Source organism: Mustela putorius, unplaced genomic scaffold, assembly GCF_011764305.1.
Source record: "Mustela putorius furo isolate JIRA1106 unplaced genomic scaffold, ASM1176430v1.1 tig00000695_pilon_pilon_pilon, whole genome shotgun sequence".
NCBI classification, from domain to species: domain Eukaryota; kingdom Metazoa; phylum Chordata; class Mammalia; order Carnivora; family Mustelidae; genus Mustela; species Mustela putorius.
This window is the reverse complement of record NW_025421447.1, coordinates 6,779,466-6,801,997: the sequence shown is the minus strand read 5'-3', so window position 1 is coordinate 6,801,997 and position 22,532 is coordinate 6,779,466. Positions and strand designations below refer to the sequence as shown.

Below are 22,532 nucleotides of genomic sequence, written 5' to 3'. Positions count from 1 at the left end.
ATCGCCTGCCTCGGCGAGGGCGGGGCCGGCGGGGCCGCTGTCGCAAAGCTGAAGGGGGGGGCAGCATCCCCTGCGTCGTAAAGACGCCTGCGGCCGTCGTTTCTACCGCTGTCGCAAAAGCTCCCTGCCCCGTCTGCACGGCTGTCGGGCCCACTCCGTCACCTCGTTGTGCCGTAAAGCAAGCCCGCCCGACCCCGTCGTCCTTCCGTTCCCACCGCGGCGGTCATTAATTCCCCAGCCGGGGATGCGCCGTCGCCCGGCAGTGCCGTAAAGCATTCCCGGCCCCAGCCCCGAGTCCTGTTCCCTCCGGGTGTCTGTGCACCGCGGTTGCCACGGTGCCGCCAAGCGCGGCTGTCGCGCGGCCCCGGTGTCAGCGGCAATGGCGGCGGGGTCGGGTGGGAGTGGGGGCTCTGGGGGAGGCCCCGGGCCGGGGCCGGGTGGGGGTGGGGGCCCCGGCGGGAGCGGCGCAGGGCCGGGGTCTGGCGGGGGTCTGGGCAGCGGCGGGGAGCTGCACCCGCGCACTGGGCGCCTGGTGAGCCTGTCGGCCTGTGGGCGTACAGCGCGGCGGCAGCAGCCGGGCCAGGAGTTTAACCACGGGCTGGTGTTGAGCCGGGAGCCCTTGCGCGATGGACGCGTCTTCACCGTCCGCATCGACCGCAAGGTGCGGAGCGGGGCCGGCGGAACCGAGATAGGGGGAGGCTGGTGGGAGGGGAGAGCGGCAGACACGGGGCCGGACAGTCAGGCTGGCTCGCATCGACGGCTGCCGAGAGGGCACCGACCTGCGGGGCACTGGGCACCAGGCGACGGGCGGGAGGGGAGCACGGAGAAGAAACGTTCGCTCTCACGGGAAAAGGGACGAGGACAGCTGGCGTTTCCTCAAGACCCAGGGGCAGGGCAGGGACGCCGGGCTTCGTCCCCAGGAACGGTTAGGGACCAGATCTCCCGGATCGTCCCAGGAGGTGGAGGATGGAGGGATGTCAGGGATGTGATGGGAAGGGAGGAGAGAAGCAGGGAAGGACCAACCACTGGCGGATACGCTCCCGGGGAAGGATGGGTGAAGAGAGACACGGGGAGAGGGAGGTGTGCGCGCGCTGTGTGTGCCTTGGTGAAGAGGCCAGGTGCGCAGAGGTGCGATGGGGAAGAGGTGGACTGTGAATGCAGCGCGAGCCTAGGAGAGACTCGGCGGGCTGAGGGGAGTGGGACCCCAGAGCAGGGAGTGTGGGCGTGGAGAGCTGGGAATCCGGTGGCTGAGGAGTCACAGAGATCACTGCTTCACGTCTCCAGAGAGAAAAGCCAGTTAGTTGCCCAGAGATGTGGGAAGAGGGGGACACAGTGGTCTGGGACATGTGGGTTCCTAGTGGTGGGAGACCTATGGGGGCCCATCCTGAGCCTCTGTCCACCGCCCTTATCACAGGTCAACTCCTGGAGTGGCTCCATCGAGATCGGGGTGACGGCACTGGACCCCAGCGTGCTGGACTTCCCCAGCAGCGCCACAGGACTAAAGGGGGGCTCATGGGTGGTGTCAGGCTGCTCGGTGTTGAGGGACGGACGTTCTGTGCTGGAGGAGTATGGGCAGGACCTGGACCAGCTTGGGGAAGGGGACCGTGTGGGCGTGGAGCGCACAGCTGCTGGGGAGCTGCGGCTCTGGGTGAACGGGCGGGATTGCGGAGTGGCCGCCACGGGCCTTCCCGCTCGTGTCTGGGCCGTCGTGGACCTTTATGGCAAGTGCACCCAGATCACCGTGCTGCCCCCTGAGCCAGGTTTCAGCCCCCCTACTCCCATCCCCGCACCTCCCCTCGAGCCTTCCACACCCCCCGAAGATTCCGCCTTGACGGAACAGGGGACCTCCGGGGATGAAGGTGAGAATACAGGGCAGTGGTGGAGGGGTGGGGCAGAGGGAATGGCTGAAGGAACGGGAGAGACATAGTGGCAAATGAGGCTGGGTGTGAGCAGGGTCACTCAGACATCCCCCCCCTCCCGCCCCAGTCTGTTGAAGGGGAAAGCAGGGGCTAGAGAGAGGAGAGGGGTCTCCTGGCTGTGGGCCCTGCAGCAGGGGCTGAACCCTTATTCCCCTCCCATCCCTCCTGGTCCCCAGCCTTCATGGTGTCCCCAGCGCAGGCCCGGCCGGAGACGTTTCCTAACAGCCTTGAGTCGCATAATGGTGAGGGCTTCTGGGAGGCTTCGGGCAGGGGAGCGGGAAGTGAGGTGGACGAGGCGAGGGGAGGGGCCTCAGGAGAAGGCTAGGGGGAGAGTGGCGAGCCTGAGGAGGTAGCGCCTCATTCCAGCTCCCCCCCCCCCATCCCACTGCCGCAGACTTTGCCAGCATGGAGCTCTCCGAGGTGGTGGGCAACGCCATCCTGTCTGCCTACAACGGGGGGCTCCTAAATGTGAACCTGAGCTCCCCGCCGGCAGGGGAAGGACTGGGGTCTGGCGGTGCCGCCACCTCGCCCGTCCTCACTTCCAACGATGCCCTGCTCTTTCACGAGAAGTGCGGGACGCTCATCAAACTAAGCAACAACAATAAGACCGCCGAGCGCCGCCGGCCCCTGGATGAGTTCAACAACGGGGTGGTCATGACCAACCGTCCCCTGCGGGACAACGAGATGTTCGAGGTGTGCGAGCTGCTGGGTGCTGGCTGGCACCCCGCCCTCTGGGACCCAAAGACAGGCTTGATCCTTGATGGGGGCAGGGTGGGGGCGGGCAGAGAACAGTCTGAGGGTCTCTTCTCGGCATTTACCCTCCGCATCTCCCCCTTCCTGCTGTCACTCCCCCCAAGATTCGCATCGACAAGCTCGTAGACAAGTGGTCGGGCTCCATTGAGATCGGTGTCACCACCCACAACCCCAACAACCTTGAGTACCCAGCTACCATGACCAACCTGCAGTCAGGTACCAGCCCCCCACAGGGCGGAGGCCCCTTCCTCGGGTGAGGGCCGCCGGGGCTCTAGCTGGGCTGTCCCCCCTTCCTCTAGGCACCATCATGATGAGCGGCTGCGGGATCTTGACCAACGGCAAGGGCACTCGCCGGGAGTACTGTGAGTTCAGTCTGGATGAGCTGCAGGTGAGGGGGGGCAGGGTGCAGCGTGGGGGCCCCCTCTCTGGGGCTGCCTCATCCCCCACTTCCCTGCCCAGGCTGCATGGTCTCTGCTGTGGCCTAGAGCAAGGCCTCTCCCCTCTCACCTGAAGTTTCTTTTTGAGAAGGTGGGGTTGTCCGATGGTTAGGTTTGCAGATCTGGGGAGTCAGGGGGTCACACTCTCTCACCGTGTGGCTGTGGGGCAGTGACCCGAGGTGAGAAGCTCGAGGGTTGTCGCTGGTACGGTGTATTTTTTTTTCCTATATTCTTCTAATGTCTCAGCTGAGCCCGTTAGCGTTTTGTAAACTGTTTGGAGAGGTGGACGAGGTGACGTTTATTTATAAGGTGGCTTCACCGGGCGGGAGTCGGGAGCGTTCTGGGGGCTCGGGACTGCGGCATCTTTGCAGCCGTTCCCCTGCGGCCTGGGGGGCAGGACAAGCCTGGAGCCTGAAGGGGGAATGCATACGAGACCTTTGTTTTTCTCCTTTGGCTAGGAAGGTGACCACATTGGCCTCACGAGGAAGTCCAACTCTGCCCTACACTTCTTCATTAACGGCATTGACCAGGGTGAGGGGACGCCCAGAGCCGGCCACCGGCCCTGGCTTTTGGGGGCGGGGACTCCGGACCTCCTCGTTCTGCCTCTCTTTGATGTTGTTCCCCCCTCTTTCCCCCCCACCCAGGCGTGGCTACCCCACTGACGCCCCCAGTGGTGTACGGTGTGGTGGACTTGTACGGGATGGCCGTGAAGGTGACCATCGTCCATAACAACAACCACAGCGACCGCCTGCGCCGGAACAATGCCATCCTGCGGGCACTGTCTCCAGAGGGTGCCCTCCGCCGCGCCGCCCCCACCGCCCAGGCTGAGCCGGAGCGCCTGCTTTTCCACCCCAACTGCGGGCAGAAGGCAGCTATCACCCACGAGGGACGCACTGCCCTGAGGCCCCAGTATGGCCCATGGGGTGGGGAGAAGCCTGCAGAAGGGGCTCTGTTGGGATTGGGGGGCGGGGGGTGGAGAAACAAGAGGCGGAGGGATTCTGACCTGGGGAGCTCGGGCCGGCGAGCTGGGAGCCTCGCACCAGCGAGCAGGGAGCCTTGCGGAGAGTGGAGTTTCTCTGGTTGACTTCAAGCAGTGAGCATCAGGCAGGCATCGCTGGCTAAGTTGGGCATGCTCAGAGAGCGGGTTCATACCTGAGTCCCCGTTCGCTGTCCTCAGTGCCACCGATGACTTCAACCACGGCGTGGTGCTGAGCAGTCGGGCCCTGCGGGATGGAGAGGTGTTCCAGGTGCGCATAGACAAGATGGTGGACAAGTGGGCTGGCTCCATTGAGATTGGGGTCACCACCCACAACCCCGCCTACCTCCAGCTGCCCTCCACCATGACCAACCTGCGCTCTGGTGAGCTCCCAGGAAGGGCAGGGCCAGGAGAGGGTCCCAGGGAGGGAGCTGTCCCCAGAGCCCTGACACTGGGTCCCCAGCTGGGTCGTTCCTGATCCTACTGGTGACTACTGTTTTAGGGGCGGAGCGCTGCCATGTGGACTGGGCCTGTGGGGTACAGGGACGTGCATTTTTCTTGCCCGGCCCTGGGAAGAGAGCTGACCTCACACAGGGCAGGCTGGGCCAGCAGCCTTGAGGAGAGACATGGGGACTGCTGTGCAGCATAGTGGAGCCCTGGTTCCCGCTCATGTCCTCTACCACTCCTTGTCGCCCTAGGGACGTGGATGATGACCGGGAACGGGGTGATGCACAACGGGACGACCATCTTAGACGAATATGGGCACAACCTGGACCGCCTCAAGGTGGGAGAGTGGGGGCACCGCCGGGGTGCGGCGCGCAGGGAGTGGGGCAGGCGGGGCTGCCGTCGGACCAGCCCCCCCCGGAACTCTGCCTGACTCCTCACTCCAGCCCCCCTTCTTCCAAGGCAGGGGACACGGTGGGCGTGGTGCGGCGGGAGGATGGGACTCTGCACTTCTTTGTCAACGGGATGACTCAGGGCCCTGCAGCCTGGAACGTGCCCCCGGGCGTCTACGCTGTCGTGGACCTGTATGGCCAGGCAGCCCAGGCCACCATTGTGGACGACGTGGGTGAGGGCCAGGGCCGGGGCCGGGCGGGGGGTGGCCTCAGGGGGCCTCAGAGACCACTGCAGCCTCACGTGCTCCATCTCCTCTCCCAGAAGTGCCCCCCGTGCCTGAGCCGCTCCCTGAAGGGAACAACCAGGTGTCCCCCAGCTCCCCATCGTCAGGCGCCGGGGGCTCCGACCTGCGCTTCCACCAGCTGCACGGCAGTAACGCCGTCATCACCAATGGGGGCCGCACAGCACTCCGCCACAACTGCCGCAGCGAGTTCAACGATGCCATTGTCATCTCCAACCGGTCAGTGTCAGTGCTGGCTCGGCCCCCGCCTCCCGCTGCCTGGCCTCGGCCACCCGCGCGGGGCCCGTCTGATGGCCACCGTGTCCCTGGCAGGGCCCTGCGGGACGGAGAGCTGTTCGAGATTGTCATTCAGAAGATGGTGGACCGCTGGTCAGGCTCCATTGAGGCTGGTGAGAGGCACGGGCATGTGTGTGTGCCAGAGTGGGGCGGGCTGCCTGTTGCCGGGGGCTTGGCTCTGACCCCCGCCGGCCTCCTCCTAGGGGTGACTGCTATTCGGCCGGAGGACCTCGAGTTTCCCAACACCATGACAGACATCGACTACGACACCTGGATGCTGAGGTTTGGCTCCTGAGCTCAGGGGCGGCCGGGCAGGCTGGGTGGCGCCGGTGAGGGCACAGGGGGCCAGGTGTGGGGCCTGCGGTGGCCGCAGACGAGGACAAGCCTGTGGGGGTGGCTGCCCCCGCCCCTTGCCGCTGGCCAGCCCTCCCGCCTCCGCTCGTGTGCTCCGGCGGCACCCCTGCGGGGGGATCCCAGAGGGCTGGGACGCAGGACTGGGTCTCCAACCCCAAGCTGAGGTCCCAGTCCGAGGCCCGGAGTGGGGCGCTCAGCGGCCCGTGCGTTTCACCCCGCAGCGGCACGGCCATCATGCAGGACGGGAACACCATGCGCAACAACTACGGCTGCGACTTGGACGCACTGGGCACGGGCGCGCGCATCGGCATGATGCGCACGGCCAAGGGTGACCTGCACTACTTCATCAACGGCCAGGACCAGGGCGCCGCCTGCTCAGGCTTGCCCCCGGGTAAAGGTGACTGCTCGGTGGCGCTTGGCCTGTCAGCCTCCTGCCGGCCCCGCCCGGGCCAGCTGGCCCCTGACCCTTTCCTCCTCCACCCAGACGTGTACGCAGTGGTGGATCTCTATGGCCAGTGTGTCCAGGTGTCCATCACCAACGCCACCGGCCCCATGGACAACAGCCTGGCGACCAGCAACACCGCCACCGAGAAGTCCTTCCCCCTGCACTCCCCAGGTTCAGCTGGCGGGGAGGGCAGACGGGTGGGCTCTGCTTCCCCGGTGGGGGTGGAGGGGGGCGGCCAGCAGCAGCAGACTGGGCAGGGAACAAGGGCAGGGAGGGAGGGAGCCAGGGTGGGACGCCCCCAGGAAGTAGGGAGGGGCTGGAGCGTGGACTGGGCACCTCCCCCGCCCCCCACCCTGCACCCAACAATGGGACCCGTCTGCTTTGGAAACGGGTCTCCCTTCAGGGAGAGGCGTCCAAGAAGCCACAGCCAAGGGGGCCTTTTAGGGCAACTTCCTGTTTCACCTGAAAGCCCTGTGCCCGGTCCTTTCTGGAGCCTGCAGCCCCCATGCTGCCCCTTCCGGGGATCCCGTCTTTCCGCAGTGGCCGGTGTGGCTCACCGCTTCCACAGCTCTTGTGGCAAGAATGTCACTCTGGAGGAGGACGGCACGAGGGCGGTGCGCGCGGCCGGCTACGCTCACGGCCTTGTCTTCAGCACCAAGGAGCTCAAGACGGAGGAGGTCTTCGAGGTGGGTGGTGGGCTTGCTGCCGCAGGGCCAGGCTGCTGCTGCTGCCTGTCACTGCACCTGTGGCAGCCCCGTGCTCTCTGTCCATCAGGTGAAGGTGGAGGAGCTGGACGAGAAGTGGGCGGGCTCCCTCCGCCTGGGGCTGACCACACTAGCACCGGGGGAGACAGGGCCTGGCACAGCCGGCGGCCCAGGGCTGCCTCCCTCTCTGCCTGAGCTGCGGTCAAAGACCACCTGGATGGTGACCAGCTGTGAAGTGAGGCGCGACGGGCAGCTCCAGAGGATGAACTATGGCCGGAACCTCGAGAGGCTGGGGGTGAGGCAGCCGGCTCCCGGCGGGGGCAGGGGCGGGGGTGTCGGAGGGGGCTGTGGGCCGAGCCTCTGGGCTCATCTGCTCTGGGTCCCAGGTGGGGAGCCGTGTGGGCATCCGTCGGGGTGCCGACGACACAATGCACATCCTGGTGGACGGAGAGGACATGGGGCCTGCGGCCACTGGCATCGCTAAGGTCAGTCTGAGCTGTTTCTTGGTTTTGCGGAGCAGGCTTGAGGCCCCCCACGGGGGTCTGACTCCCCTGTCGTGTGCGTGTCCCCAGAACGTGTGGGCCGTGCTGGATCTCTACGGGCCGGTACGGAGCGTGTCTGTCGTGAGCTCCACGCGGCTGGAGGAGCCAGAGGGCACCCAGCCGCCTTCTCCCAGTTCGGACACTGGCAGCGAAGGCGAGGAGGACGGCGACGGGGAGGAGCACGGCCTGCAGGTGAGAGACCGCGGCGGGGCGTAGGGAGCCGGGAGACACCAGGGTGCTCTGGGGTTCTCTGATTCCACCCTGGTGGGCAGAGGCATAGACGCCAGCCCTGTGTAAATGCCTGTGGTGGGGTGGCTCGGGCCTGGCATGGGTGGCCCTGGCAGCGCCATCTCTCCTCTGCACCAGGGCCAGAATCAAGTGGTCGTTATGCCCATGGCCCTCGAGTTTTTGGAAAACCACGGGAAGAACATCCTCCTGTCCAATGGGAACCGCACGGCCACGCGGGTGGCCAGCTACAACCAGGGCGTTGTCGTCATCGGCCAGCCCCTGGTTCCCCAGCTGTTGGTCCAGGTGGGCTCCTCTTGCCCAGGGTCCCTGGGGACCAGCCCTCCTGGAGAAAGCCCCCCCATTTGAGGACAGAGTGGAGGCAAGACCCCCAGAGGAGCTTCCGGGGCTTTGGTCCGAACCCCGCAGTGGGATCTGTAGAGCGATTCTCAGGAAGTCCCCCTCCCTGTGACTGGTGAGGGGAGCAGTAGTGAGGGACTGGGAGAGTCCCGAGAAAGACGCGCGGCCCTGCACGTGCATGCCGGGAGGGCTTTGCCTAGGGAGGGGGCTTTTCTGCTACAGATGAAAAGATTTAGTCCGCTGAAGGCAGCCCCTGGGGACAGGCACCCTTGCCCGGGCAACAGCATCAAGGCTGACACAGAGAAGGAAACCAGTGAATTTGCAGTTTGCAGTTCCTCCGGCCTCAGAAGGGACAGCACCCCTCCCTGCCCGGGGCCGCTGGGTGGCTTCTTTGCAGGGGGCCGTGACTGGGGAGTAGTAGTCACCTTGTCCCCCAGGTGCGGATAGACTCCCTGAACCGACAGTGGACATCTTCGCTAGTCCTGGGCGTCATCACGTGCCCGCCGGAGAGGCTCAACTTCCCCGCGTCAGCCTGTGGCCTCAAGCGGGCGGCCTGGCTGCTGCGAGGCCGTGGCATCTTCCACAACGGTCTCAAGGTGGCTGGGGGGTGGCAGGAGGGCCCTGGTGGGCGGGGTCACAGCTATCGGGAGTGCTGTGTGGGGAAACCCTCTAGTGGGTAAGCAAGAGCATGTCATCATCTAGACTCAGGCTTGTCAAGGCCACCTGTGTCCTTGCCGTTGGGAGCGTGGCTGTGGGGGGCCGGCGGTTGGCGGGTAGAGCCTGGGCAGGGGGTGAGCATGGAGGCAAGGCCCAGGCACCGGCAGCCGGAAGTGGAGCGGAACCTAGGGGTGGCCACCACCTGTGGTCTGAGCTCTGGGAAGACAGTAGGTCTCCCTCCCCGCCCCCCAGATCTGTGAGAAGTTCGGGCCCAATCTGGACACGTGTCCTGAGGGCACCATCCTGGGCCTGCGGCTGGATGGCTCTGGAGGGCTGCACCTGCACGTGAACGGGATAGACCAGGGCGTGGCTGTGCCAGACGTGCCCCAGCCCTGCCACGCGCTTGTGGACCTCTACGGGCAGTGTGAGCAGGTGAGCAGGCTGCCGGCAGGGTGGAGGCGGCGCCAGGTTGCGCAGGTGTGGGTCTCCCTCATCACGCCTCCCCTGCAGGTGACAATCGTGAGTCCCGAGCCGGGAGCTACCAGTGGGAAGAGTGCTGGTACCCAGGGAGACATGGAGAAGGCGGACATGGTGGACGGTGAGGCAGCCCCCAGATCCCCAGGTGCGTGGCCCCGCTGCCCCCGCTACCCCTGCAACCCTGCCCCCTTCCGCCCTCTCAGGCATCAAGGAGAGTGTGTGCTGGGGCCCTCTGCCCGCCACTGGCCCTCTGAAGAGCTGCGAGTACCATGCCCTTTGCTCCCGCTTCCAAGAACTGCTATTGCTTCCCGGTGAGTCCCCGGTCCCCCAGAACCCGCCGCATTCCCTGCTGCCAGGGTGGGGCCGTGCCAGGAGCCCAAGGAACCGGCGGGAGAGGAGGGGATGCTGTGTGCTGGAGACCCGGGATGGGAGCCACAGCCGACTGCCTCTCCCTTTCCTGCAGAGGATTATTTCATCCCTCCTCCGAAGCGGAGCCTGTGCTACTGTGAGTCTTGCCGGAAGCTTCGAGGGGACGAGGCCCACAGGCGCCGTGGGGAGCCCCCCCGGGAGTACGCGCTGCCCTTTGGCTGGTGCAGGTTCAACCTCAGGTACTCTCAGGCCAGGATTGCGTGTCTCCCTTAGCACTCGCTCCGCCAGTGATGAGGGAGGCTCCCATGGGACAGAGGATGGTGTCCGTGAGTCAGCTGCTTGTGTCCAGTGTCCCCTGGGTCCATCCTAGGGTGAATCCGCGCTTGGAAGCTGGGACGCTGACCAAGAAGTGGCACATGGCGTATCATGGGAGCAACGTGGCAGCGGTCAGGAGGGTGCTGGACCGAGGGGAGCTGGGAGCAGGTATCCGGGGACCAGCAGAGGCAGGGCGGGCCGGGCCCAGGTCCCCAGGCATGTTCCTGACCTGGCTTCCCTACAGGCACCGCCTCCATCCTGAGCTGCCGGCCCTTGAAAGGCGAGCCCGGGGTAGGGTTTGAGGAGCCTGGGGAGAACTGCGCACCCCCACGGGAGGAGCAGCCCCCTCCGGTGCTGCTTTCCCCCTCCCTCCAGTATGCTGGGGCTGAGACCCTGGCATCCAAAGTGCAGTGAGTACAGGGGGGCGGGGTCTCCACAGCTTGCCCTCTGCCTTCCCACCGGGACACTCTAGAATGGTTAGCTTTGAAGGTGACTAGCACTACGGGAGTAAAACAGTGAATGCAGTGGGCCCCCCTCAGCTGTTGGAGCACGGTCAGGGCCACCTCAAGAAGAAGCTTTGAGCAGAGGCCTAGAGAAGGGGGCCAGCGGGCGGGCGGGTGGGGAGACGGCGGCCAGAGCCCAGCCACCGGTGGCAGGCGGGTGTGACCCCGAGGCACAGTGCAGGTCACAGGGGGAGGAGGAAGCCCGAGTTCCTCACGGCCAGCTTTCTGCTCCTTGCCCAACAGATTCCGGGACCCCAAGTCCCAGCGGACGCACCAGGCCCAGGTGGCGTTCCAGGTGTGCGTGCGCCCCGGCTCCTACACTCCCGGGCCCCCTTCGGCCGCCCTCCGAGAACCTCCCGACCCGCACTTCAGCCCCGCCGAACTCGAGTGGGTGACCAAGGAGAAGGGGGCCACGCTCCTGTATGCCCTGCTGGTGCGGGTGGAGTGAGGGCCGGCCTCTCGACAAGCACAGTGGGGCCCCGGCCCGCGGACTCTGAGTGCCGCTGGCCCGACTCCACACCCCGGCCCGACTTCCCGGCGGACGCGCCCGGAGCCTGGCCGACACGCGCTGGAAGGGGAGCGCGTCTCCGCGTGCAGGGCGCACGCCCCCCGCGGGGCTGGGGGCCCGGCAGCGCCCCTCATGCACTGTCTTGGGGAACACGACTCCCCGGACTCCCTCCCCCGTGTCACTTAATTTATTTCCGTTTTCGTTCCTGTTACTGTGAATCCCGAGGAGCACCCCACCCCCGGACCCCGCGCCCCGCCCCGGAGCCGCCGCCGCTTCCCAGGCCGCCGGGCGGAGAGGGGAGGGCGGGCGCGGGGAAGGTGGGCCTCTGTACAGTTGTTACGGACGCGGAGTTCCAAGGAGCCAATAAACGCCGTCCCGGTGCGCGTGCCTCAGCCTCTCTCTCGCGCCGCCCCTCCCCACCCCCGCGCCGAGCCCTGGGTCCGCCCAGCTGGGGGCGCCGGACGCACCGACGGGGTTTGGCCTCCCCCGGCACCCGTCGCGGCCGCTTCCGCCCTTCCCTGCGCCCGAGCCGCGAGGCCGCTGGCCGGCCCTGCTCCGGAAGGAGTCGGCCCGACGGCCGGAAGTGACGCGCGGCCCAAGCGCGCAGGAGCCGCGGGGAAAGCGCAGCGAAGGCGGGTAGGGAGGGGCCGGTGGGGCGGGGGGCGGGTAGCGCCGAGGCCGGAGACCCCTGCCCGCCGGCGCACGCGGGACACCCGGGGTCGGCGGGGGGAGAGGGAGCGGGCGCTGGGCGCGTGATCCCCCGGGGCGGCGGCGGCGGGCTTCCTCCTCGGCCCGCCCGGCGCGACCCTCCTGAGCGCCCGCGTCCCGGCAGGCCCCGTCCGAGGTCTGGCAGTCCGTGACAGAGCCGGGCGCCCACGGCCCGAGCGCCCCCGGCAGCACCATGCCGGCGCTCCTGGAGCGCCCCAAGCTTTCCAACGCCATGGCCCGGGCGTTGCACCGGCACATCATGATGGAGCGGGAGCGCAAGCGGCAGGGTGAGCCGAGCGGGAGGACACACGGCCCAGGGCGGCAGCGCTCCGCCGGGGCCGGCCCCAACCACGGGCGGAGCAGTGCGCTGGGGCCGCGCGGAGGAGAGATGGGACGGGACGGCCCCTCCGGTGGTGGGAGCTGAAGGCCGGGTCTGAGGTCCAGAACCCTTGGGTCGGGAAGGACCTTGGAGAGCACCGAACAAAGCCTCCCTCCCCTTCCCCTCCCGACGGAAGGAGCCATTGCCGAGGGGGCAGAGGGGGCACTGTGATAACCGCGTTTGCAGGAGCCCCGTCTCTGACGTGCCGGTACTCTAACCACCCTGTCGTCCTCCCATTCTGCCTCTTCTTCAGAGGAGGAAGAAGTGGACAAGATGATGGAACAGAAGATGAAGGAAGAGCAGGAGAGAAGGAAGAAGAAAGAGATGGAGGAACGAATGTCACTAGAGGAGACCAAGGAACAAGTAAGCGACCCCTCAATCTGTCCCAGCTCTTTCCTCCTCTGGTCCTCCTGTCTCCAGCCTCTCTCCCCTCCCTCCGCAGATCCTGAAGTTGCAGGAGAAGCTGTTGGCCCTACAGGAAGAAAAGCACCAGCTCTTCCTGCAGCTCAAGAAAGTTTTACATGAGGAGGAGAAACGGAGGCGAAAGGAGCAGAGGTGGGACTGGAGAGCTAAAAATAAAATCAGAGCAGAGTGTAACTAGATCGGGTAACACCAGATCCGTGTTTAATGGCAGAAGAGGGGGCACTCGTCCTTGTCCTTGATTTTGACCTGCCCGCCTTTCACCGCAGCGACCTGACTACTCTGACGTCAGCCGCGTACCCGCAGAGCCTGACGGTTCACACAGGCACGCACCTCCTCAGCATGCAGGGTGAGGAATGAAGACCCCTGTGTTAGAACGCGCCCTCCTGGGGGTTGCAGCCACCCACTTCAGCCTCACGAAGTCCTTCTCCCTGTCTAGGGAGCCCTGGAGGACACAGCCGCCCGGGCACCCTTATGGCAGCCGACAGGGCCAAACAGATGTTCGGACCCCAAGTGCTGACAGTAAGGAGGACTGGGTGTGGCGCGCACTGGTTTCCCGGCTACTTGCACGCAGACCCAGGCGCCTTCGTGCAACTTGCATCCCAGTCGTGAGCGTTGGGTGGCACTTTACCACATAGCGGACGCGGGGCACATGCAGGGCGTTCGGGGCGCTGCTCTGGGGCAGTTTCCCGCAGGAGTCAGCACTCCTCTTCCCTCCGCAGACCCGGCACTACGTGGGCTCGGCAGCAGCTTTCGCGGGGACCCCAGAGCACGGTCAGTTCCAGGGCAGCCCTGGTGGGGCTTATGGGACCGCTCAGGCCCCACCGCACTATGGACCCACACAGCCAGCGTACAGCCCCAGTCAGCAGCTCAGAGGTGAGTAGTGGGAAGAGGGAGGAGCTGGCTCCCCCAGCTGCGGGAAGGAGGCCCAACAGCCAGTGCCCCTGCCTCCCTCAGCGCCTTCGGCGTTCCCGGCAGTGCAGTACCTGTCTCAGCCGCAGCCCCAGCCCTACGCGGTACACGGCCACTTCCAGCCCACCCAGACAGGTGAGGCCGCCCCCGCCCCCGTCCTGGCCCCAAGCATCCACCAGGCTTCCCTTTCCCGTGCTCTACTCAGGCTGCACATGTCCCCTTCCCCTCCTAGGCTTCCTCCAGCCTGGCGGTGCCCTGTCCTTACAGAAGCAGATGGAACACGCCAACCAGCAGACCGGTTTCTCAGACTCTGTGAGTATGGCGTCTTGGGAGGTCAGGGGCAGCACTCTGCCAAGGGGCGCCCCCAGGCTGCCTCAGGTCCTGACTCTCTTCTCCATAGTCCTCCCTGCGCCCCATGCACCCCCAAGCTCTGCATCCAGCCCCGGGACTCCTTGCCTCTCCCCAGCTCCCTGTGCAGATGCAACCGGCAGGGAAGGTAAGGACGGGAATCCCACTTGAGCGAAGCCCTGTGCTTCCGGGGAAAGGACTGGGTAGGAAGAGCGGCCCCCACCCCTCCTTTTCCCTCTCCCTGGGGAGGGGGGCGCACACCGACAGAGCCCCCCTTCCCCCACCACCAGTCGGGCTTTGCAGCTACCAGCCAGCCTGGCCCTCGGCTCCCCTTCATCCAGCACAGCCAGAACCCGAGATTCTACCACAAGTGATCTTCAGACTGTCTTCTCGCTAACCACCCCCGCTATGGGTGAGGGTCCCTGGTGTGTCCCAGCCCAATAAAATCCACCTCACCACCCCTGGCTGCCGTCTTGTGTTGCCTCCCTGCCCAGGCCAGGGCTGTACAGATGGGGAGGGGTGGCAGGCAGGTCACAGGAGGACAGGGGGTGGGTAATGAACTCAGCTGCCAAGTTCAGTGTCCAGGGCCTGTAGTTTCTAACTCTTATGTTCTGATCAGTAAACACCCATTTAATTCAAAAAAGCAACCGAGTTGGGGCCTTCATATTAAACTTGTAGTTTTATTCAGGTTTGATTTTAACAAATGTGTCGGGGAGAGAGCCCATAGGAAAGGGTGAAGCCCATGGGGGCAGGGCCCTCCCAGATGCCTGAGGAGGGGGCAGGTCCCCTCCCCTTTCCTCTTCTTCCCTCCCCAGCTAACGGGATTTGGGGAGAGACAAAGGCAGGGAAGGGGGCTGGTCCCCCATCTGTGGGGTGGTGCTTGGGGTAAAGGGCCATGGGGAAACAAGGGACTAGAGCAGGGCTGAGTGGGGGGAGGGCACAAGGATCATTTTTGCCAGAATCCACAGCTTTCTGATTCCAGATTGAATTAAAAAAAGGGGGGGGGGGGACAAAAAACAAAACAAAAATCCCACTAAACCACAAGCAGCACCCGCCCCCTCTCCCTGACCAGGGCTGTAGTGCGAGGGGAGAAGAGGAGGGCAGCTTCACCAAGGCCAAGGATCACTCACTCCTGGCCGAGGGAGCAGGATGAAGGGCAGGGGCTCCCCGACAGATTGAGAGGGGTGTGGGGGAAACCAAAATAAAACGTCAAATAAATTGTGTAGGAGGAGTCGTCCAGCCAAGGGCCAGGCCAGAGCTGGGCCAGGCTGGGGGAGGGGGCCTCTGCAGGCTTGAGGATCACTGCTGCCACCACTGCCACCCTGGGGAGGAGAGAGACCAGGTGAGGCAGGAGATCACCACACCCAGGAAGGGTGAGGATCCCTCAGGGGGCCGGGAAGGAAGTCTGGAACGATGAGGGACAAGAGCGCAGGTTTTCGGTGGGGACAAGACGTGGGCTGGGGGGAGTGCGTCACATTCACCTGGGAGCCGGTTATTTTGCCATGGCCTTGATTGCAACAGCTGCCTCCTCTGTCATGGCAGACAGCACCGTGATCTGGGGGTGCAAAGGGGAGAGTCAGAAGGGAGCTCAGAGGAAGAGGCAAAATGCAGTGAGGCAGACAGCGGGGGGGGCACCCTACCAGGATCTCTTCTCCACAGTCGTACTTCTGCTCAATCTCCTTGCCGAGGTCTCCCTCGGGCAGGCGAAGGTCCTCTCGCACCTCCCCACTGTCCTGGAGCAGTGATAGATACCCGTCCTGGATGCCGATCAGCTGGGGGCAGAGAGGGGAGCAAGCTGAACTCAGCCTGAACAGGCAGAGGATAAAGGGTCTGAATACAAACAAGGGCTGTAAACTGCTGACAGCCAACTCCCCGCTGTCCTGATGCCCCCCCCCCGCCACAGCACAGAGCTCCTCTAGCCCATGTTACCCCCCCTGTTACCCCCCCCAAAACCACGAACCCACCCGTGTACCTGGAAGTCATTCCTTTTGATGTTGGGGACATCCATATTATGAGTGGACGGGCAGATATCTTCGTATTTCTTGCCAGTAAAGATATCAATTCCGACCAGGTGGACCTGCATGTACGCATCACATGAAAGAGAAACCCAGCCGGGTCCAGGGCGGAAAGAGGAAGGCACGGTGCCCTGACAGGCAGGAAGTCAGACTAGGCTGTCGGGGCAAGATCGGGGGAGGCGGAACCAAGCAAACTGACTCAAGAAATAAGGTGTCCAGCAAGAACCAGAGGCAGACAGACCCCATTCAGGTTGGGGGTGACTGACAAGGGAAACCGTAGGGCACACTTGGGGCCACCAGTTACCATGAGCTACAAGAACACTGACTGAGGAGCCCCAGGAATGGGAGACTAGGTAAAACCTTTGAAAGAGCATCCGGACACTGGAATAAAAGGCACAGAACTAGGGACGACAAAAAGGAATGAGAAAGGAAGAAAGCAGAGAGGATGAATTCAGGGAGAACAAACTGCCCCAGGGAGAAAGAAAACGCAGACAAGGATCTAGACATGAACAAGGAAACCCAGGATGAATGCCAGGCCAAGCCAAGACAGACCAACTAGGGAAAAAAATCCTAAGAAATCCAACAAGGATGGACCAAGTGAAGTTTTCGAGGGGAGGGCACAGTAGGCTGAGCCTATGCCTTCGGCTCGGGTCATGATCTTAAGGTCCTGGGATCAATACTAGCATCGGGCTCTCTGCTCAGCGGGGAGCCTGCTTCTCTACCTACTTGTGATCTGTCAAAATAAATAAATAAATAAAAGCTTCCCAGGGTAGAAAAAAGTCTTAACTGACATGGAAGCACTAGCCAGAATGCCAGGATCCAAGAACTTGAGGGGGCGGCTCAGGGGACTCAAGGGGAGGGGGCAGGCAGAGACTTCGCAGACAGGACATCAGAGATCCAAAGGGAAAGCTGGTGTGGACTGTGGTACAGCAAGATGACTTAGAGATTCGGAGGTATCCTGGTGCTCTCCAGGAAAGGCTGCTTCCAACATTAGGCCTGGAGAAACCCTTGGAACATAGACTCAGGGGAAAAGAGGCAGAAAGTGAAAGCCTGGAGGAAGAAGCAAGCAGCTGAACAGAGCACCCAGAAGAAGCCAGAGACTCCACGCAGAGTGGAGAAAGGTAAAGGTGGAAAGTATCCAGGGCTGAGTGCTGGGCAAGTGTGGGGAAGGCAAGATGCAGAGAGGTCAAGTTCTAACCTTGGCATGGCCATGCTTGCCCGTCTTGGAGGTAGACATCTCCACGATCTTACATGGCCGGCCTTTGAGCACCACGAAGCCGTTCTTACGTAATGCTGAGCACTGCATCGGAAAGGTGGCTGAGGCCCCCGCATCTCCTGTCTCGAAGTCCAAATCATCTGCCATTTTAAGAGGCTTCGATTCCAACTAGAGTCAGAAAGAGAACCCAAGTCAGTCAGGGTGGAGGCCAACAGAGCTCTACCGCACTCCTCTCTGGACACATGGCTTCACCGCCCCCCCCTAAGCCCTTTCCTTCCACCACCACCTAAAGGAGAGTCACCAGGCCCAGATTAAATACTGACTGAAACCTCAAGTACCTAAGACCTGCTGCGTGTCTGGGAATGGTGGGGGACTGAGGCTGGACCCGAAGCCCAAATGTACACTAAAGGGGAGGCTGGGGAAAGGCAGGCCGCAGGGAGTCAGGATGTGCAATCCCGGAGATGGGCAAAGGCTGACTCCGGGGACGGGGAAGACTCAGGTGTTACTTGCCACTGAAACCAACCACCCCTCTTCCCCACACACAACCAGGGCTATAATTAGGTGAGCAGCCATGAGCCAGCAGAAGGGCGGGGCTATCGTGGGGCGGGGGGAGAGGGGAGGGTGGAGACCGGAGGACAGGGCCCCACCCGGCTCTGTTACACCCCCCACCCTATCCCCACACAGGCCAGTCACTGGCACAGGAAACCACAAGGCCTCTTAGGGGGATTCCCGCCTCTCCAGCACACATTTGCACACACAGCCGAGGGGGGGGGGAAGCAGAGTTGTTTTCGAACTTCTCCCCCTGCCAAACACCTCCATCTCGTTTCCCAAAGGGAACCCAGGAACCCGGCCTCTCCGCGAGGGCCCTCCCACTTTTCCCAGGATGCACTGGCGCTGTCGGCTTTCGGGCCGGGCCTGCGGGCTCCGTGCGGAGCAGCCGAGGAGTGGGGAGTGGTGAATGACAATAAAATGAAAGCAAAAGGCTGCTGCTAGTGAGTAGTGGAAGTTCTGCCGGGCAGACGGCGCCGGCGCTCCCCGGCCCGACGCAGCGGCGCGGGCAGTGAAAAGGTGAAGCGCACCCGGCGCGGCGCGGAGCTCTGCGCCCGGGACCCGACGGCGCTGTCGGCTCGGCCCGCAGGAGTTGGGCTGCCGTCCAATCGCCGGGGTCTCCCCGGTTCTCCGGTCACCCGGAACGGGAGCGCGCGCGCTACTTACACCTGCGGACCGCCTCACTTCACAGCGGAGTTGGGGGGAGAGCTGCGGGGGCCCATGGGGCGGGGAAGCGCTAACATATGCCCGCAGCGGGCTCTCCCGGGTGATCAGGATCCGGGCCTCGGGCTTCCCCCCTCTCCAAAATTCCAGGCTCCCTTGGGCGCTCGCGAGGACTCGTTCTCCTCGCGCTGGGGGTTGCCGGCTCCCGCCCACCATGTGGCCTCCCGGGGCTTCCGGTGGCCGGGATCTGGGGGGGAGGGGTCCCCGCGCTGCCATGCGGCCCCCGTCCACATTCGGCCATGCGGCCTCCGACCCCGAGGGCAGCCTCCGGTAGGGGACACTTCCGGTGCCGCCGGCACCCCCTCCTCAAAGGCCGCGCCAGGCCGGAGCCACGCCGCCTCCCCTCCCCCCGGCCGGCCGCCAACCCCCCCCCCAACATGCCCTCTCACCGAATAGCCCCCTCCCCCACCTCACGTGGCCGCGCGGCGCCCGGTTATCAACGGCCCAGGTCCCCTTGCCCCGGCGGGCCGATCTGGTCCCCGACCCTCGCCCCGGCGTGGCCGCCCGGCGGCCTCTCCCGCGTGGCGGCCTCGCGGCTCGCCGTCCCCCGCCCTGCGTCGCTCCAACGTCACCCAGCCGGCCCCAACCGTCACCCCGCGCGCCAACCGGGGCGCGCGCCCGCGCCTCTCCGCACCTCGCGCGGCTCGCGGGCCGAACCCTGTGCCGCGGCGGTCGCCGCCGCTCCCCTCTGCCCCCTCCCCGACCCTCGCGCACTTCCATCTCCACTCCCAGGCCCAAGCCAGGGTTCCGCGCACGCGCGGCCTGCCCGCTCTCACCTCGCGCGAACGCACTGACTCGACCCCGTCCGCTCGCCGCGAGCCCAACCGCTGCCTCCGAGCCCGCTGCCGCCGCCGCCGCCGCCGCCGCCTCTACCGCCGCCGCCGCTGCTGCACACGGGTCTTAGTACGCAGGCGCCGACTCCCCACTGACCAACCAAGCAGCCCTGTGACAGCCGCGCAAGCGTGCTATCTATCCCCTCCGCCCTCCACCCCCGCACTGCGCAAGCGCAAAGACCCTCCCCGAGCTCCACCCTCCCTCCCACCTACCCGTCCAATGACGCGTTTGCGTGACCCCGCCCCTCACAAACCCCGAACTCTTCCCACAAGTAGGCAGTGCGCAGGCGCACCCGGTTTTTCAAGCCCTTCAACCTCCTCTTCCCTTCCCGTGATAGACCACTAGCCCTACCGGACAGGACCTGCGCCTGCGCAAAGAGGAGCCCTGCACTCCACACCCTCTGAAGGGAACGCCTCGGCCTCCAGGCGCATGCGTATTGGGAATCCGGACCGCCCCTTCCACCTCAGACGTCGTCTGTACGCCGGGCGTTGAAATGACCACGCCACTGTATTGCTGGTCTCGGCGAGGACGCATGCGTCTGGGGAACGCCCCACCTCGGCTTTCGCTGGAGTTAAACGACTCACACGTTTCAGAAAACTTGCACTGCGGGGTGGGCCCCTGGTCTCGAAGCCCATCCCCCCCTTCCCGCACATGCGCGGGAGGGCTCTTTCCGCACACAACTTCCTAACGCTCTGTTGTGGTCGGGTTACCGCCCAGCTCAGCTTCACCGCCCTGCACGGCTGGTCTCGGCTCGGCCATAGAGTTCCAGCCGCGGGCTAGAGCGGCCGCCTGGCGGCCACCATCTTGTGGGAGCGCGGAGTCCGGCTGGCCGCCGTGGGCGGCCGGAGGGGCGGCGTGCGCCTGGGCCCCGGGGAAACTCCCGGGGCCTTTCTCCCCTTCTCTGCCCCAGGTGCTCCCTGCCGTGTCCGAAACCGTCGTCTGCGAGCGCCCTTAGAAAACCGAAGGCGGCGCGCTCCGTTCCACTGCCCTCTCCGGAGTCGCGGCGAAGGACCGTGAAGCGGGAGGCAGCCTGTCCCTCGGACTGTACTCCCCCCGCCCCCCCCCCGGCCCTCCTCGTGGGGAAGGAAGCTGCCCGCTGGCCCGGCACTTTGTATTCTCCCCCGCCCGGTTCCAGGCTTCCGGCGGCGCGGTGGAGAACCCGAGCCGCCAGCCGCTCGCGACCCGGTCGGTGTCTCTGCGACACCCGCTTGAGTGAAGGGCGGGCCACGGAGCTGCCGTCACTCCCGAGTCCCTCCTCGCCACGGTCCACAGCACCTCCCCTTCGCTTGAACACGAGACCCCCCAGCTGCCTGGGCGCATCGCGGAACCCCACGCGCGCTCTTCTCCCAGACGCTATTGTCCCGGCGACCCAGCAGTTCCCGTCCTGGGCACGTGCCCCGCGTCACAGACGGGGGCTCCGACCGCCGCAGGCGAGCACGGGCCGCGACGCTGTGTGCGTCCGCCAAACACCCGTCCGCGGGGGCATCCGGCGCGGTGTGTGTCCGCCGCGGAATATTATTCAACCACGAAAAAGGGACGTCATCTTCCCTTCCGCTGAGTGACCTTCAGAAACAGCTCGCTCAGGGAAAGACAGCAGACTCTAAAGGTCATAGCCCACGATCTGAAGGACACGAAATGACCAGAATCGGTGAATCCGTCGAAGCAGGCAGTAGATGGGAGCTGCCGGATGCTGGGATGGATGAGGGGAATGAATGGCCAATGGGGTTAACGGACATGGGGTTTTACTTTAGAGTGATGAGATGTTTGGAAATTCAATAAAGATGGCTGCAGAACCATGGGTGAATGCGCCAAATGGCACTGAATTGTTGGTGTAAAAGGTTTTACATTATGTGATTTTCCCCCTCAATTTACAAAACTTCAGGAGTCTTCAAACAGCCTTATACATAGTAGCCCAAGAACAGAAGCTACCCCAATGTCCACCACCTGAGGAAAGGATAAATAAAATAGGGGGTATCCACACAATGAAATATTATTCGGCAACATAAAGGATAAACTTCGAAACACTATGCTCAGTGAAAGTCACAAAAGACCACAGTATATAATTCCATTTATATGAAAAGTCCAGGATAGGCAAATCTGTGGAGACAACATAGATCAGCAGTTGCCTAGTGTTGAGAGGTTGGAGGGAAATGGGGAGACCGAGTGGCTGCTGATGGCTACAGGCAAAGTGACTAAGGGTGATGAAAATGTTCCAATGTCGATTGCAGCGATGGCTGCATTCTTCAGATGTTAAAACAGTGAATTATATGCCTTAAATAGTGGAATTGTATGGGATGTTAATTATATCTCAATAAAGCTCTTACTTAAAGTACTGTCAGGTTCGTACAGGAACATCTCGTGTGCTTAATGGCACCGTCTTCATCGGTTCGTTTCCGGGAGGCATTGGCAAAGCGTCCTAGCTGACCCAAGGCACAAGTTCTACGATATTGCGTGGACACCGGGTGACGACAACCCTTAAGAATTTCCATTCAAGGGGCGCCTAGGTAGCTCAGTGGGTTAAAGCCTTTGCCTTCAGCTCAGGTCATGATCCTGAGGTCCTGGTGATGAAGTTCTAGAACCTAGGTGAGGTTTGGTGGGCTGAGGTCTGGAGCCGACGACCAAGAAAGAATTCTTGAGACATCTTTGGTGCAAAATGGTGGTTTATTAAAGCACGGGGACAGGACCCGTGGGCAGGAAGAGCTGCTGCCCCGGGTTGTGAGGGATGGCAGGTTATGTACCCTGCTGTTGGGGGAAGGTGAGGGGAAGGGAGGTTTCAGTGGAGTTTCATATGCTAAAGAGGGCCTACAAGGTGCCAGGATGTTCCAGGCCTGCCGGAGGCCTTGCCCTTGCTGCTGGATCAGTGTTGTCTTCAGACCGGCCATTAACATTAAGATAGTTGGGAGACTTTTTGGTGGGGTGTCACTTATGGAGGGGAAAGGGTGCAAGGCGCCAGCTTTTGCTTTGTCCTCAGCCAGCCTCCTGCTCCCTCATCACTGGGATCGATCCCTGCATCAGGCTCTCTGCTCATCGGGGAGCCTGCTTCCTCCTCTCTCTGTCTCTGCCTGCCTCTCTGCCTACTTGTGATCTCTATCTGTCAAATAAATAATTTTTTTAAAAATTTCCATTCAAATTAAAAAGGCACAAATCATCTTAATAGAAGACTGAGTTCTACACATTCAGAGAAAGAAAAAGGCAAAATACCGTACAGTATTATAGAGAGATGAGACGATTCGTACCTGGAAGAACCTTCCTTGCCTTCCATGTGTGGAGTCCCCACCGTCCAGGGCACGGTCCTCTGCTCTGTGAGCCCTCACATTTTCTGCGGCCAGTCTGAGTCCTTTCTCGAGGGAAACCTTTCCTGACCTACAAGACTTGGTCACCTTCTCACATTCTGTGTTCTCATAACAAACATGACAGCCTCTGCCACACACTGTTCACATCCATTTATTTGTGTGATGGCCGTCCCCATT

General features: G+C 63.4%; 3 protein-coding genes across 9 annotated transcripts; 2 read left to right on the top strand and 1 right to left on the bottom strand.

Annotated features, from left to right (window-relative positions):
* Positions 1 to 172: 172 nt before the first annotated feature.
* Positions 173 to 11,339, top strand: NEURL4 (neuralized E3 ubiquitin protein ligase 4). Of its 6 annotated transcripts, none has more exons than XM_045083261.1 (29): positions 173 to 661; positions 1,415 to 1,859; positions 2,096 to 2,161; positions 2,314 to 2,612; positions 2,777 to 2,888; positions 2,972 to 3,060; positions 3,568 to 3,640; positions 3,754 to 4,018; positions 4,287 to 4,468; positions 4,784 to 4,869; positions 4,992 to 5,154; positions 5,244 to 5,442; positions 5,536 to 5,612; positions 5,703 to 5,781; positions 6,075 to 6,244; positions 6,338 to 6,469; positions 6,839 to 6,984; positions 7,073 to 7,297; positions 7,389 to 7,487; positions 7,575 to 7,736; positions 7,911 to 8,075; positions 8,567 to 8,725; positions 9,039 to 9,218; positions 9,297 to 9,384; positions 9,467 to 9,574; positions 9,727 to 9,871; positions 10,003 to 10,115; positions 10,192 to 10,357; positions 10,694 to 11,339. In XM_045083261.1, exons 1-29 carry the CDS (start codon positions 380 to 382, stop codon positions 10,896 to 10,898), a joined length of 4,680 nt encoding a protein of 1,559 aa, XP_044939196.1. In that variant the 5' UTR covers positions 173 to 379; the 3' UTR covers positions 10,899 to 11,339. The 6 variants fall into 6 exon arrangements, with proteins under 6 accessions (XP_044939196.1, XP_044939195.1, XP_044939194.1 ...); XM_045083260.1 differs by having other exon boundaries at positions 6,075 to 6,250; XM_045083259.1 differs by having other exon boundaries at positions 4,976 to 5,150.
* Positions 11,340 to 11,450: 111 nt separating this feature from the next.
* Positions 11,451 to 14,189, top strand: GPS2 (G protein pathway suppressor 2). The gene is made up of 11 exons (XM_045083269.1): positions 11,451 to 11,594; positions 11,791 to 11,953; positions 12,299 to 12,408; positions 12,488 to 12,600; positions 12,735 to 12,814; positions 12,905 to 12,987; positions 13,188 to 13,341; positions 13,423 to 13,512; positions 13,610 to 13,689; positions 13,778 to 13,873; positions 14,016 to 14,189. The coding sequence occupies exons 2-11, from the start codon at positions 11,860 to 11,862 to the stop codon at positions 14,097 to 14,099; spliced, it is 984 nt and encodes a 327-aa protein (XP_044939204.1). The 5' UTR covers positions 11,451 to 11,594; positions 11,791 to 11,859; the 3' UTR covers positions 14,100 to 14,189.
* Positions 14,190 to 14,385: 196 nt separating this feature from the next.
* On the bottom strand, positions 14,386 to 19,204 carry EIF5A (eukaryotic translation initiation factor 5A). Of its 2 annotated transcripts, none has more exons than XM_013060359.2 (6): positions 19,005 to 19,204; positions 16,939 to 17,124; positions 15,698 to 15,802; positions 15,366 to 15,497; positions 15,207 to 15,280; positions 14,386 to 15,047 (listed from the first exon to the last, which is right to left on the bottom strand). In XM_013060359.2, the coding sequence occupies exons 2-5, from the start codon at positions 17,101 to 17,103 to the stop codon at positions 15,218 to 15,220; spliced, it is 465 nt and encodes a 154-aa protein (XP_012915813.1). In that variant the 5' UTR covers positions 17,104 to 17,124; positions 19,005 to 19,204; the 3' UTR covers positions 14,386 to 15,047; positions 15,207 to 15,217. The 2 variants fall into 2 exon arrangements, with proteins under 2 accessions (XP_012915813.1, XP_044939208.1); XM_045083273.1 differs by lacking the exon at positions 19,005 to 19,204 and adding an exon at positions 18,638 to 18,759.
* Positions 19,205 to 22,532: the final 3,328 nt, after the last annotated feature.

Bases quoted from the DNA above. Each gene is read 5' to 3' on its own strand.
- EIF5A (XM_013060359.2), bottom strand. From the start codon at position 17,103: ATGGCAGATGATTTGGACTTCGAGACAGGAGATGCGGGGGCCTCAGCC. The intron at 15,498-15,697 runs GTACACGGGTGG...CTCTGCCCCCAG, and splicing joins TCAAAAGGAATGACTTCCAG to CTGATCGGCATCCAGGACGG. The intron at 15,281-15,365 runs GTAGGGTGCCCC...TTGCACCCCCAG, and splicing joins ACTGTGGAGAAGAGATCCTG to ATCACGGTGCTGTCTGCCAT.
- NEURL4 (XM_045083258.1), top strand. From the start codon at position 380: ATGGCGGCGGGGTCGGGTGGGAGTGGGGGCTCTGGGGGAGGCCCCGGG. The intron at 2,162-2,313 runs GTGAGGGCTTCT...CCACTGCCGCAG, and splicing joins CAGCCTTGAGTCGCATAATG to ACTTTGCCAGCATGGAGCTC. The intron at 7,488-7,574 runs GTCAGTCTGAGC...GCGTGTCCCCAG, and splicing joins CGGCCACTGGCATCGCTAAG to AACGTGTGGGCCGTGCTGGA.
- GPS2 (XM_045083269.1), top strand. From the start codon at position 11,860: ATGCCGGCGCTCCTGGAGCGCCCCAAGCTTTCCAACGCCATGGCCCGG. The intron at 12,409-12,487 runs GTAAGCGACCCC...CTCCCTCCGCAG, and splicing joins TAGAGGAGACCAAGGAACAA to ATCCTGAAGTTGCAGGAGAA. The intron at 13,342-13,422 runs GTGAGTAGTGGG...TGCCTCCCTCAG, and splicing joins CCCCAGTCAGCAGCTCAGAG to CGCCTTCGGCGTTCCCGGCA.